Source organism: Astatotilapia calliptera, chromosome 10, assembly GCF_900246225.1.
Source record: "Astatotilapia calliptera chromosome 10, fAstCal1.2, whole genome shotgun sequence".
Taxonomy (NCBI): domain Eukaryota; kingdom Metazoa; phylum Chordata; class Actinopteri; order Cichliformes; family Cichlidae; genus Astatotilapia; species Astatotilapia calliptera.
Genome location: NC_039311.1, coordinates 23213387 through 23229008, shown reverse-complemented (window position 1 = coordinate 23229008; position 15622 = coordinate 23213387). Strand labels below are relative to the sequence as shown.

Genomic DNA, 15622 nt, shown 5'->3' with positions numbered 1-15622 from the left:
CCAAGTTGGTGACTTTTGGAGATTTGTTTCCCTGGATGATTGAGAATGCATCAAGATGAAACAAAAGGAAGCTCACCGCTTTTAGCAGCTCCCCCACCCCCTCATCCACACACCCCCACTCCCCTCCCTCCAGAATTCCCAGGTAACAACCCAATTTACATATGAATGACTAGCCAATTTAGCTTCCACTTGCCTGAAGCTAAAGCTTAGCTAAAAGCCTACCAGCCATTTGGCTGCTCTCCGGGTTTTAAAGGTAGAAAAGCCAAATGGCTGGGCTCTGGGCCTTCCTAGTGTTAAATAATATGGCAGGCCAACAGAAAACACATCTTTTCTGTTCGATCGATATTTCTCTTTGGTTTCTATTGATACACATTCATGTTCATTAGTCAACTGTATTAAAATGGAGGCTCTTCTCTCTTTTGTTGTCATGGTGAGTCGTGTTATCGGAGCTCCATTAATAATGGCTTTCTTTCTCTACTCACAGATGAGTTTAAGTCAGGGTCAACATACTTAGAATTGATTGAAACAACTCTGTTGAGTCTTTCTGTTTATAGCTAGGCTCTGAGTTTGTTCAGAGTGTGTTCTGTAATAGGTCCATGGTCTGATTCAACTCCATAAACAGGCTTAGGTCTTGGAACAATACACCTCACCTAATATGATCTAAGATGTATTCTACATGCAGGTCAAAAAAGAAAACAGAAATCATAAAACACAAAATGTAAAACACTGACCCTTTCAGCTATCAGAACTTAGTGACTCTGATATTCAGATTTATCTTTCTTAATCCTTTCTTAATTTAGCAACTGGTGAAAGAAAAAATGTTTTCTTTTTTTAAATTTATATGCATGCATGTTTGCAGTACCTATCCATCCTAAATTATGAATTTTGTCACGGAAACTCAACACAAACTCCATTTGCCTTACTCACACGTGCACATTGGATGCCTGTGTTGAATGTAGTGCGTTGTCCTCCTGTAGACTAGTCCACAAATTTAAGGAGGCTCACTAAGGGTATTGTCTTCACTTCACTTCACTTCATTTTAAGCATATGTTGTATTGGAGAAAATGATGTTTAAATATACTGCTTTATCCGTATCATTACCTGCTCAGTCTTAGGGAGTTTGGGGGCCTTGATACATGAATTTGGGTCCAGTTTAAATCAGATTTTCCAGCAGATGTTGTGCCTGAGTATCACATTTCAGTTCTAATGTTGCTTTAGTTTTTACCTCTCAGGAAGAAAAGGCTGATGGGATATTGTCGTCACCCCAGCATGCAGGCTTGGCATAGACACCCAAGTTTGTTCAGGCCATAACTTGAGAAAGAAGCACCCTAGGATTTTCAAACTGATATCATGGGTGCAAGTTCAGGTGTTAATGGCCTCCAACTCAAGGTCAGAGGTCAGGTTTTCTAAAAATCTTGTGAATGCAATAAATCAAGAACAAGGTGACGTAGGGTTTTGAAATTGATACCTTAGGTGCATCTAGTATTTTATTATTATTATTATTATGTTTTGGTACTTCATTACCTTTTTTTATGTACAGTGGTCCATCGCTATAACGTGGTTCTCTCGGCCCCGCTGTTTCGCAGATCTATTTTGGTGCAATTTTGCTCTTCCTCTTACAGCGCCCATTGTGTTGTGCGTCCTGATTGGCTGTAGACCACTGTCAATCAATCTCATGCCGTGTCTCCTGCACGAATGCATTCAGCTTGTCAAATTTACATAAATCTTCTATCGCTAGCAGTGTGACTCTGAAGTGCTGTACGGTATGTTTGTAAGTTTTTTCCCCAACAAACACAATAATGTCGACGAAACAGGTGCCTTTGGTTTCTATAATACTGGACTTATTTTTCTACAAAGGTTTGAACTTTGAGAGTGTTTAAACAAGAGAACAGTGTGAAAATGTTCTAGCCTGTCTGAGAAAAGTGTATGAAGTGTGTAGCGAGGGGTTTTACAGCCTTAAAGCATCTATAATAATTGTAAAAATTAAAGCTGGCTACTTCGCAGATTTCACCTATCGCGGGTTATTTTTAGAACGTAACTACCGCAATAAACAATAGAACAATGTATAGACTTATTTTGTGTGCATCACTGTATGTATCGTTTGTACTGAGTGATCTTGGGCAAAAGAGATTTAAAGTCTCTAGAGTGCTGTGTGGGTTTTTTTCTGGTTAAATTACAGTCAAATTAAAAAACAAAAGTAATTCTGGGGTCTTATAATGTGAAACCGTGGCTCTGATCCTGATCTGATAAATTAATTCAGCTCTGCCTTTTAACAAGTCCCTGTTAGTCGATGTGCAAAAGTGACCATAGTAACACCTCATGCCAAATGGTCTGTCAACACAGGGGGGACCTGTCTGATCAAGCAGCTTCACAAGTTGCTGAAGGTGTTGTGAATGAGGAACAGCATTGCTTTTCAAAGCAAGAGTGCTGAAAAGTGGGGTCTGCCTGTGAACATAAAACCAAAGTTGCAATGTGTGACTGTCATCTAAAGCTCATTAAAGGTGTCTATTTCCTTTAACTCTTCAGAAGCCAACTTTCAAGTATCTAAAGACTTTAATTACAGCTTAAAACATTTAAAAAAAATTCATTAATGACTCATTTCCATTGGAAAATGACATTAAAGCAATCATTATGATTTGTAATTATTATTATACACCAATTTTTCCCCTTGCACACAAAGGCAGAGGTTTTTCTGTCTCTTCTTGGTCTCTTGACTGTAATCTCAGCAGGTTGAGTAAGGATGGGCTCAGAATTAATTTCACGGTGTCACGATTAATTTCACAACTAGTCCATCTTTCATAGGTCTTTTTTTTTACCATGGTGTTTCTGACAGACATTAAAAGTGATGACTAATATATCAGCCGCAATGTTAAAAGTTTAGATTGACCTCATGTGATGATGTTTGGCAGAAACATCTAAACACAGCCGCCGATGGATTGACGGTGCATTTTCTATTTGATTTGGTTTGCAAACAGCAAGGTAACTGCCTTGCTTTAGGGCTTCGAAGGTTATCTTTTCACCGCTGCCATATTGCTTTCTGACAGGATGGATTGAAGGTATTCATTCCAAAACGAGATAAAAACAGTGCTATCTAAAATTCACCAACCTATACCTGATGTAGTCCTCAAACAGAGATTTAAGTACACAAACACAGCATACTAGTGCAACCAGTTTTCTTATTTTCCCCTTTTCCTCAGTACGCAGTTAGTTCTTATAGCAAGAATTTGTCTGTGGAATTAAACTGATTACAAACTTGGAGTTAACAGCCTCAATATGCAGTTATGCTGAAAAGAAAGAACATCCTAATCCATTTTCTGGTTTTATCTATTAGGACATATCACGTCATCTGGTCTTTATTAAATTTCAAATTATTTAAAACCAAACTCTAGTGGACAACAACTCGTGACAAATAACAAAAACTGCCAAAATGAAGAAATAGAGTCTGAAAAACTAATACACACCGTGATTTAGGAGCTTGTGGAGACGCCTTTGGCAGCAACAAGTTGCAGCAATTGTTTTTCGTATGATTTTATCAGTATCTCGCATTGATTTGGAGGAAAATTTGCACACTTTTGTTGTGCACAGCTCTCTTAAGGCTACAGGACGTCAGCCAGGTTAAGGTTTGGACTTTGGCTCGGCACTTGCATCACCTTGATTATTTTTTGTTTTTAGCTGATTTGCTGCTGTGTTTGAGGACCAGATCTTTGATATTATATCTTGATAAGGAAATCTACGAGTGTGTGTTAAGTCAGTTACTAGACTACAGTTTATTGCTTGTATAAACTGTAGCTGTTCTGCACATAATTCATATTAATTACATTTCATAAATGAACATGGAGACTTTTTAACTCTACCCTTAAATAATGTATTGATGGTTGCGTCTGTCTTAAGAGTGAGCATTCATTGCATAAACACACAGCAAGCTACACAGGTCTTGCTTCCAATGCACTGTATTAAATTCAGTGTGAGCAGTGGTCTACTTGAAATTCACTGTACCACCTGAAATCACCCCTCCAAGCCATGTCAGATCAATGCATTTCATCCCTCATCTGTCCACATGGCACTCAAAGCCTGTTCTGCCACCCAAATTACTGATCTGCTGAATTATAACTTTGTTGGACCTGGCAGTGTACTGTACCCAAGGCATTCTGAAATATCACTGACAGACCGAGCTGTCAGCATGGATATATCTATCATCTGGAGAGCTATGTGAAACAGACAGCTAATATCCCGGGGTCTTTTACAACAGGGTTTGTCACAGTCGGATTCCAGACAAGCAAGTTCCCCAAGAAACATTTCAAAGTCTCTTAGCCATCTCGTTGAAGTCTGTTTGGACAATGAAATATTGTTCCTGGTGGATGTCAAAATGGCGATTTGTTGTGATGCTGGCCTCACCACTGTTATTCAGTCAGGAATTTAGGAGTGTTCTAGTCTTTTTCTTCATGTAGGTCTATGTGTTATGATACTGCATGTTATGATAGATTGAATACATGGAGAGGAAGCTGAAGTTAGGAAACTTTAATCATTTTTTTTCTCTACAAGCATTCGGATAGCTGTGATAGCAAAATGTCAGGTGTGTAAAAATATGTCATCACACTAAGTTTAGTTTATTCTTAATCAGTTCCTCAACATTTTTTTTGGATCTAAAAGAAGCTCCATGGCAGGCAGATACTTTCAAGTTTGTAATGCTTCACTAATTTTAGCAGCTGCAATAAATAAATGACACTACTGTCAAAGTCGGGCAGTAACGTGCTGAATAACAATTACACTAGAAACCACTGTTAGATGCCACAGAACATGAAAGAGAATATCCATAAATCTATTGTTCACTAATATTGGTAGAAAAAGTAAATGAATTGCAATGGTGTCTAAATAAATGTTGCTTTTACATAGGTCAGGAAGTCTAATGGACTCAAATTATTCCTTATATTTAACTATATTAACTACCTTATATTTAGCAATGTTTAACAATTAAAATATGCTAATTAGTCTGTAATATTATGTGATTGCATTTGGTCTTTAGCGTCATCAGGGATTCCAGTAATAGTATTTTTTGTGTGTTTTCGCATCAGTGTATCCTCAGTGTGATACCCTTTCTATAACTATTTCAGTGCTGCAAAGTCATGTAACAGGATCAGTTGATAAAATCGTGTGTGTGTGTGTTACACATGAGGTGATTAGCTGATTGTTGCTCTCAGTTGGCTCCACTGAGATTTTTGTCAGGTATCTGTGTTACTTACATTTATTGAATTGTTTCCTGAGCCAGTATTGACGTGGGATCACGTATCATGTCAGTTGTGACTCAAATGAATTGCAGATACACATAATATCTTTTGGCAGCAGGCATACATGCATCAACTTTAAACCGATACAAAAACTGGAAAGCAAATAATGAGGTGGTGTGGTGCAATACAGGCCACACAATATATTTAATGGTTTAAAATACATGTTTCGTGTTATAACATATCCCATGACCCAGACTACATTTAAGACAGTACAAAGTATATGATGAAGCTTTTGGATTCAAAGTCTTACTGGGACCATGTAGATTTGGTGCCTGGCCACACATCTTGGCGACAGATACTATTTATAGCGCCAGCGGGAACAGAGAAGAATAATTCTTAATTTGCCGTAAAGGTGAATTGAATTGGACGGCCATTTCAATGAACATAAATTTCCCTTAATGAGAAGAATGATATTTGGCTGGCTGCGTGTCCTCTGATATGTGGCCTTTCTTCATACTGCATATCCTTCACAGCCGGACAGCTGTTTATCCTCCTCGGTCCACTTGTAATGAGATGAATGCTTAGAAATGTGTTCAGCTTGGCTATAGTTCCAATTCATCAGCACTCATTCAGATTTGTGATTTTTTCTCGTTATTTCTCCATCTTCCCCTTTTTCTCAATCCTTTCTTCTTACTGTTGTCTCTTTCTCTGCCAACCGCAAATTATTTTCCTTCATGCTCTCATTTGAACAGAGGTTGTCCAGCTGAGCCTGGCCGAGGACCAGCGAATCAGCGTCTCCACAGTAACAGTGGGCCTAAGTGCAGTCCTCACCTGCGCCATCCAGGGGACGCTGCGCCCACCAGTCATCTGGAAGAGGAATGGCATCATCTTAAACTTCTTGGACCTGGAGGACATCAATGTGAGTTCATGTCTTTTTCCTTGGTTGATGTAATTATTTGTGGTTGTTGGTGCGCAACTGCAAACTACACAACTACAAAGTCAAGTTGCTGGTTCTTTATGGCTATAAGCAGTTAAAAACTGAGGTTGTTTGATTTTTATTGGCGGATAAGGTTTTGTACATAAACTGCTTGTGTAAGTCAGGTATTATATATGGAAGCCGTTTCCACCACTAAAAAAAAAAGAATCCATAAGTCAAAATTTTGAGTTGTTTTCTTGAAATTTTGATTTATTAACTCGAAATTTCGAGTTAGCGCTGCCAATCAGTAATCTATGTGAATGACGTCATTTCCTTGTTACCCGGAAGCTGCAGCCCTCAGCTACAAATGCTACAGCTAAGCTACCAGTATTATAGCCAATCATGAATGCACAGATTGCTGAGTATTTTCAGCGTTGCTTCACAAATGATGAAATCCTTGTGTCATTAGCTGAATCACATGGAGTTGCTATCAGCAAACGTACTCTCAAAAGTGCCAATTTGTTACAATCTGGTTTTGAGTGCGCATTCCTTTGTGCCATATCCTTCCGGGTAACAAGAAAATGACGTTATTCACGTAGATTACTGATTGGCAGAGCTAACTCAAAATTTTGAGAAAATAACTCAAAATTTTGAGAAAATAACTTGAAATTTTGAGTTATGGATACTTTTTTGTTTCTTTTTTAGTGGTGGAAACGGGCTTCCATAATTATAAGCTGTTGTAGTAGAAGCAAGCAAAAATTTACCACCTACTTTTCATCTGCTTTGTTTCTTCTGACCATAGATACAAATATTTGATTCTTCAACTGCCAGTTAATTAAATGTCTTTACCATCTATAGTTGCCAACTTTCTGTTTGCTGTGTATCTACTGTTGAAAATGAGGTTGAGAGTTCTATGAGCGATCTGTGTAAATATAAAAACATATTAGTAAAACTGTGCTGGTTAAAATTCCCAGGCACTCATGAGGAAACTCTCTACAATTACATAAGTCCTGTAGTTACTTTATAAAACATATTTATCAGTCTTGACATCGACTTAAATAGAATGCACACGCACAACCTTAAAGCATGTGAGCGTGTTTGTCTGCCAAAGGTTCTTCTGAGTGGACCGCCTAATTAATATTTGGTAAACTTCAGCAGCATGGGGGCACAGTCGGGGGGCTCTTCACATGGATTGAAACCAGAAAGTCTATTAACACTTTTTAAAATTAGAAAATCACATCGTTGCTGTAAAAGCGTTAAGAGTTCTGGGAGTTTTTCAGTTAGTCTCTAATCACTAGCATATTGTTTTCTTTTTGTATTCACACACTGCTTGTGATACTTATAAAATGCTCATCGGGGATCTGAAATGATGGAAGGTGTGCAGAGAATCCCGTGCTCTTCATTTAACGGAACCTCTTATCACGCGACCCCACCTAATAATCCACCAGCATCTGAGAAACCAAAACAGGGCAGGACGGGGACAAAAATCAAGGAGAGGAATTAAATAAAGAAAACAACGATTCCCTCGCACCCTCCATGAAATGGTGCAATTATACCTCGCTCAGTGCTTAATGAACTATGTCGCCATGCTCCTGTTTAGACACATCTGCACAGGTGACAGCGCAGTGCCGGCCTTGCTTTATCCACAACCGGATCACAATTCACTAATTGCATGTTAATGAGCAGCCTTGTTGGTCCGCTGTGATGATGAGCGGATAAACAATGTCAAGTGTTGAGGTGGAGACTGGAGGAGAGGTGATGGCAACAGAGGTCCCTTGGGGTTTTTGACCGGGCATAATGAATTTTCACAGAGCACAGTGATCTAAATGGTGGGAGAGGAAGCTTGAGTTTGTTTGGCTTCCTTTTTAGTCACTCAAATCAAACTTGAAGCTTAAAAACGAAATCCCAGAATTAATGAAAGGGATAACCTCTGCGTGTGGAGCTTCTTAATATTTTGTGTTATTCTGCACACACTGGATGTCGGTGCCAGAAAGAACAAGAGAAATTGCATACTTAATGCAACGTGCCAAGTTTTTGTGGCCAACTGGTCAATTAAGCTAGTTTGGACAGCCATCTCTGGAGATTAAGTGACTTCCTGGCTAAACGAAAGATAAAGAAGCCATTAAGTAATGAAAATGTAGGCATCCAAATAAATTAGTTCATAAAGGGCTAAAGGTAAATATTCAAGTTTATGCTAGGATTTTGTATCTCATTGATGCAGGGTATATTTCATCTCAACATGTGCACATGTTCTTGCAATTTATACAGGACTATAATAGAAATCTATGCATTTAATATCCATATGCAGGGCAGCTTTGAATAGATTTTCCAAGGCAAACTTCCCTTTAAACCTCATATGTAAGAACAGTTAAATTGCATCAAAAAAGGGCAGGGTGTTAGAAACAAACACAGATCTATTGTCTTTTTGAGACTTTTTATTTTTATTGTGTAGCATTTTGTACAAGTTGATTTGGACCACAGTGGTTCTGTGAGGTGACCAGCGAAAGGAGGGACGGGACATTACTCTCCTGTCGAAGTCCTTTCAGCACACCTTTCTCTCCTGTTGAGCTGCGCAGAATGGAAACAGGATTGTTTTCAGAAGTTTTATTTGATAGTTTTTGAAGTAGTCCTGCTCTCTGGCATATATAACCTCATTGAAACCAGAAAGCTGAGCCTCTATCACAGTCAGTCTATTCTTCTTCTTTTTTTTTTAGCTTTGCCCATATTTTTCTCTTTCCGTTGAGCTTCTTTCTCAGTGCTTTCACCAGCGATCACAAAAAAGGCATTTCACATTTTGTGCCCCCAAAAAGTAACGCACTGTGTATATGGGTGGATTCAGTTTTCAGTTCATATGAAGTGCTGCGATAGGAAACTGATTATTGGGAAATGAAATTAGCTATATTTCATCAAAAAAAAGTTAATAGAGAGCTTCCATATGCATTGCTAACATGTATTAAACAGATATAGAAGCAGATACTTACTTCTACTACTACTATAGTACTACTCGGCTCTATTCTGTATATCAAGGTAAATTAATGATGATTATCATTAGAGAACAAACCAAAGGAGACTCTGATTTAGTTTTGCATGTGAAAGGAATAATTTCCGCGAGTGATTTAAGATCTATTAATTTGAATGTGGCCACTGACCATCTTTCTGTGTAACTCTGGGACTGCTCTTATTATTCAAGTGTGTAATTTTCCTTGAATAGTAATAAAACCCTGTAATTTTTCTCCAACACCTTTTTTTAATTCTGTGTCCATGTGTCATCAGCACATTTCACAAACTCAAAGATTAACGGCTAATACAATTACGTTATGATGAGGTTTGCAGGCCAGGTCTCTCCCATTTATTCTTAGGCAGTAATAGCACCAGCTACCCAGAGACAATGCAGGCTTGGTCATCACCATGTAAATGTATTAGTCAAAGATGAAAAACGGGGTTTTAATTTATTTTACCTTGGACTTGAATTGTTTCCTCTAAAAGAAAATCTTATATTTAACCATTACGATGTCTGCCCAGTTGCACTACAGTCAAGTGGACCTGCAGAGCATTGCATCAACACATGTTAAGCCTTATGGTTTACATTTTAGTGCCTAAGATCACTCATCTGTGATATGACCCGTATCACAGATAAATGTGACTTACTTTGAAGTTTACAGCCAACCAAAACATAATTTCAGCTGACAAACTGAAGATAAAATCCAAGGTACCTCAACTGAGTCAGTTTTAGGAGACCGCCATCCTCAGTCCCTTGTTTTTTTTTTTTTACTGTACTACAGTCCTACTTTGCAGTCCGAGTGGCCCATTCAGTTTTAATTGTCCTTGCCAGTGTAGCGCTGTCTCTTCTCTTAATTGTAAATCCTGAACTTGAAAGGCTGCCTAAGTTCCTCCATCTATCTTACGGGAAAATCATTTCACATTTTTCCTGTCACAACGCCGCCCCCTTGTCAGGTCACATTAATTTCTAGAGCCCTCAAAAAAGGAAAAGAGAAAAGGAAGAGCTGCCATTTGTGGTTTCCATGTCATGACAGAGCTGCATCAGGACATCTGCTCTGCCACTTGGTGGGACAGCAAACTATTTAATGCCTTAATCCACCCTAAGCTGTGGCTGGAAACCCCCTGGTGACTGTCGCATGCTGCACCAACAACAACCCGCTCCATTCATCAACCTAATGGGCTTTATATTTTTAACCCTTGCCATTTATCAGGCTGAGGCAGTGTGATGAGGGAGAGAGGAGGATCAAATTCCCTGTTGCCTGCTTCAGCTCAACAGGGAAACCGTTGATTCATGGTCTCTCGTCCTTTTCGCATCACTCTTTTTCTCTGCTGTCTTTTCCCATCACTCCCTGCTGTTGTGTGCCTGCTTTCTCTGTTCCCTTCAAGCATCCCTATTTATTCTATCAAGATACCTTCATTTTTCCACCTCACTCCCCGTGGATGTTTTCTGCACCCCATTCTTCACCGGTATTCCCTCTCCAACACCTCCCACTCTTCTTTTTCCATCTTTAATTTTCCTCCCGCTTCTTCCTTACTTTTCACGCCCTCTCACCGCATTTGCCTTTTTGCCTCTTTTCTCACTTAATTTTACTCATCCATCTCTTCCCTCTATCTCAGGACTTTGGGGATGATGGCTCCCTGTACATCACTAAGGTGACAACCATCCACATGGGAAACTACAGTTGCCATGCCTACGGCTATGAAGACCTCTATCAGACACATGTGCTCCAGGTGAATGGTCAGTAGTAGCTCATTTCTTACTTACAGTGGTGATGTGGACAAAATTCTGGGAAAAAAATTGATGGCATTTAGTGTTTGGATATCATCAGGAAGTTGTCTTGCTGGTCTCACATCAATTTAGTAGCATAACAATGATTCCAAAAGTACAGCAAAGGTTGTAATGAACTGAAAAAACTTTGTGTGTTGCATCATTTTTTGTCTGTCTTGTTAGTCTGTTTATCTGGAGCTAGGGCTCACCATCGAATAATGTTCCCAATAACTAATCATTCTGTTCAGGAAGCTATTTAATGAAGATTTATCTATTCCAGTGTTTGTCTAGCAAACGTCAAACAAATAAAAGTGTTTGCCTGACGAAGAACAAAAAGCAAAAGATATCAAATTTAATTTCATATATGACAAAAAAAGGCAAAACGCAAAGATGAAGTGTCTTTTAAGTAGCATGGTTCATACAAGAGCTTCGGGAGACAAGGGCACACGGAGCATTGCATCAAAGTAACTCTTGCCAAAGAGCAAAACATAATTTCATATTAGGCTGCAAATGAAATGTGAGTGCATGCAGCCTATTCAGCTGATTCTGTGCAGTGGATAAAAGCTACTTACGTTGGTATTCATTTAGAAACCAGCAGAAACACAGAACACCAGTGAAGTTATCAAAGCGCTGCCTCACTCATAATAATTACCGAAATTAGAGTATTCGTCTCTGCTACTGTTATACTTTACTCAACATCTCTCGAAAGAAAAACCTACGAGAAAGTTTAAAGCTCCACACCTGTAGCACAACAAAGGTGACCCCCTTAAACTGTGCTTTTGTTTTTGAATCTGAATGTATTCAGCCTCAAACGCGGAATACAAATGATTAAACTAAGCCTCTTCCGATGGAGGGATCACAATGGGTCCTTTTTTTGTCTTGTTTTTGTTTTGGTATTTTTTGTGGAATCGTCGGAAAAAAGGAGGGAGGGGGAGTGATGTGAAGGGAGTCATGGAGACAGACAGGGGGACTGAAGGGCGAGTGATCAGGAAAGAGCAATTACCAAATGTTTGTGTTAGGGATTCAAGGTATTTCAAATAAGATATGACAAGGTGAGATAAGGTGCATTGGAAATGAGCCAAGTGCCACATTATACTAAGTGGGCGGTTTGTATCCTGTTGTGCTTTCTTTTCTTTGGTGAGAGGAATGATGATATTGCAGCTTTAGTATTGGTAAAGTAGCCGTGGCCGTACCCTGTAGTATGACAGTATAAGAGAAGTATATATGAAATCTTTGACATTAATAATGTCAAAAAGTTAAAAACATTAGTAATGTTGAAAGAAGAGAAAGGGTTGGTTTAGTTAAGTGCTGTTTTGGTAATGAAACAGAACAGTTAACGTCACATACAGACTATATTATAGATACTTTTGGCAAGAAGGAGTTCATCATATGTTTGTTTTGTAGGATGATAAGGCAGGTCATTACAATGTTGGATTTGAGGTAGACAAACAATACTGTGCAAAAGTCTCAAGAAACTCTTTTTAACCTTTATACTTTGTGAGGAAAACAACACAGAGATTCGGTGATTTATTCAAACGTCTGCAAACATACATGGAAACACAGTATATAAGGCAAAAAACAGAGTTTGGACAATTGTAAAGAGCGTGGAAGTCAATACCAAAACTTGGAGGTCTTTAGGAATTGTTCTCCAGGCTTCTTAAAAGACATTCAAAGCTCCTCTTTGGAAATTGGTTCTTTTGTGTCAATCTATGACTTGTATTGTTCCACTGTGTGTTTCCCTATCCAGGTATGCTTTTACTGCATTGCCAGTGTGTTTGGAATCACTGTCATGCTTAAAAACAGAAGCTATTGCTAATCAGATGCTTTCCAGATGCCATTGTATGGTGGATCAAAATCTGATGCAGATTTTCTATATTCGTAACTCCATTAACCTTGACAAGGTCACCAACACCACTGCCTGAAACACAGCACTGAGACCATTTCTAGGTTCTAGAGGCATGGGCGACCAGTAAAGAGATCAAGTGAAGGGCCAGATGCATCTGTCGGGTCCTTTGTGAGGTCTTTGCTAAAAAATTTTCATGTTTCTTAAGAACATGACTTTCAGATACTGATCATCTACTGAAGATGATTCTTCAATGCGTTGTGAGGACACACTACACGCCATGCCAAAATATGCCAAATATTTAGATATTTGAATTACCTTATTGGCCAAAAACACTATTTTTTTCCTGTCAGACTGCTTTGTCATTTTTCATAGATTCAACAAAAGAAATTATGTTCTTTTACAACAGGCTGCAAAATAACAAGAGTGCCTAAAGATATCATTTAAAACTGGTTCTTGGCTACATTTTCTGGATGCGTAGACACAACACTGATTCATCCCTCGAGTTACTTGCCTTTTTTGAAAGATTACAAGAACGTCTGGCTCTTTGAAAATGAAAAGAACCAAAGGGTGGCTCAAGACTTTTGCACAGCACTTTAAACACAGGAACAGGAGAGAAAAAGAGCTATAAGGGCTAACATTTAAAAAATGAGGAAAGCTGAATGGGAGAGGTGAGTAAGCTCCTGGAGGAAGGGTCTGTCAGAATTTGACAGCTGGCCCACGGTGCAAAATGTGCAAAGCACAATAATCCGAAAACAGCATCTTACCTGTTCATGTAAACTGTTACTTCATATTTCATTTTTCCTCCTCAATTTCTCCACATCTATTTACGGCTCTTTCTCCAAAGGAGGTGGTAAGTGACACATACGTCCGACATCTATTTCTTGCAGGATTCAAGCTGTAATAAAGCAGCCCCAGAGCTCTTGGATTCTTGTTATTTGTGAATATATTCCATGCTGTGGTGAGACAAATTCCTCTCTGCCCACTGTGTGTGTGGGTGTTTGTGTTATATTCCCCCAGGAGTTACGGTCTACCAATGAAACAGTGTGTAATTATGTTTTCACTTGCCGCTTTACTATTTCCATTTGTATTTTTGGTTTTGTGTATATGCGTCCAGTCCCTCCAGTGATCCTGGTCTATCCAGAGACACAGGCTCAGGAGCCCGGCGTATCTGCCAGCCTCCACTGCCACGCCGACGGCATCCCAAATCCCAAACTCCTTTGGCTGAAGAATGGCATGGATCTGCAGCCGAGATCCTCCAAACAGCTCTCTCTCATAGGTGAGTTTTGCAGTGTTTTGCTATCAGCATATTTTTTGCTTTAGTGGACTCTGTGTGTCACAGCTCGGTGGTAAAGTGATTTCTTCCAAGTGCACAATACGCAGCAACAACAGTGTACAATGGAAAAAGCATAAATCTTTATAAACCACCACAATGTATAAGACTAATGAAAACAAATCTTGAAACTCAAGCTGCTATTTTATTTAAGCAACTTTTTTTTATTGAAAAGCCAGTGGTTCCACTTGTCCACAGTAATAATTTCTCATACACTTTCAGTTTATTTGCATTCTGTACCACTGTGATGAAACCATGATTGAAAAGAAATTCAGCTGCCCTCTTTCACTACATCCTTTTGCTCCTCTGACAATGTAAACATACTTATTATTAGATGGTGAATGAGATGGGAGATTGAAGATAAAAAGAAATACACTGTGTGACAGAAGACGGCAACAACTTATTTGGGCAAGAAGGCTTTTTTGTTTTATGATACACTCTCAATATCAGAGAGAGGAAGCACAACTTCCCTTTTTACGGCCTAGTTCTCATTAAAGGAAAGTTTATTGGCTGTGTGTGGGTCATTACCTATGGTAATAGCCTGTTATCAACCCTTAGACACTCAAACAAGGAGGTTCTGCAAGGTTCACCACCGTATAAACACTGCAGTAGCTGCTGTTTCAGATTTACCAACTAATATGGGCAGCAGAAAGGGGCAGCAGCCCTATTTAAAGTGATCATTTGTACTTATTCAATAAACAACATCTAGGTAAGTGAAAAGAATAGCATGGAAAAGCAAATTATGTAGCGCAGAGTTCCTTTTTTTTAATCTGGCCGTGGTTGGGGAGAAAGTGATCAAAGCACAGGAAGAGTAATTCACCATTTTATTTCCACAACGCACTTGTATTGATGGGAGTTTAATAAAGATAATATAAAGTGTTGCCCCTATCCTCATTTTTTTCATAGGTTTCTGTAAAATTTGAACAACGCACTGACAGCTGATAGTAAGAAGTATTGATTGCGAGCCACAGTTGAACTGTAAAGGAAGTACTGCAGTGCTGAAAACACTGTTAGAACACTGCCTCATATTTTCTGTCATTTAGTTTGTTGTCAAACAGGAAACGCAGGGAAATCTCAACATGTGAGATTACAGATAATTCCTCTGACCCAGAAGAGTCAGTGGATTGTTTTTTCTCTTTTTTTGGAGTGTGTGTGTGTGTGCGTGTGTGTGTGTGTGTTTGGGGGGGGGGCAATATATTTCTGTACCACCTACCTTGTTGGTCAAGGGTAGCTTACTTAAGCTGCATTAATTGAAGAATATATCTGAATTGTTTAGCAGCATTTATAAGGCTACAGAGCATCACGATGGAAGCCGATAACACATTAAGTGAGACCACTGATGAATTACTATCACTGTGTGTGTGTGTGTCTGTGCAGCCTCTCTCGTGTCATGTAACCTTTTTTAACCCTTTAAAGTCGGTCGGAGCGGGCACGCTCTGTTTTGCGTAACTATTTTTAAATCCCGGTAGCTCTGCAACCATGTAAGCTAGCGCAATAAATTTTTTGCATATGAAACCGGAGGAGTTGTACTTACATC

General features: G+C 39.0%; 1 protein-coding gene across 1 annotated transcript in view; it reads left to right on the top strand.

Annotated features, from left to right (window-relative positions):
* The window catches only part of fstl4 (follistatin-like 4), a 214777-nt gene that overhangs the window by 168815 nt on the left and 30340 nt on the right, over positions 1-15622 (top strand). The window contains exons 7-9 of the mRNA XM_026182327.1: positions 5978-6144; positions 10759-10879; positions 13870-14031. Of these exons, the coding sequence (XP_026038112.1) occupies positions 5978-6144; positions 10759-10879; positions 13870-14031 (450 nt within the window). The remainder of the gene's footprint in view (positions 1-5977; positions 6145-10758; positions 10880-13869; positions 14032-15622) is intronic.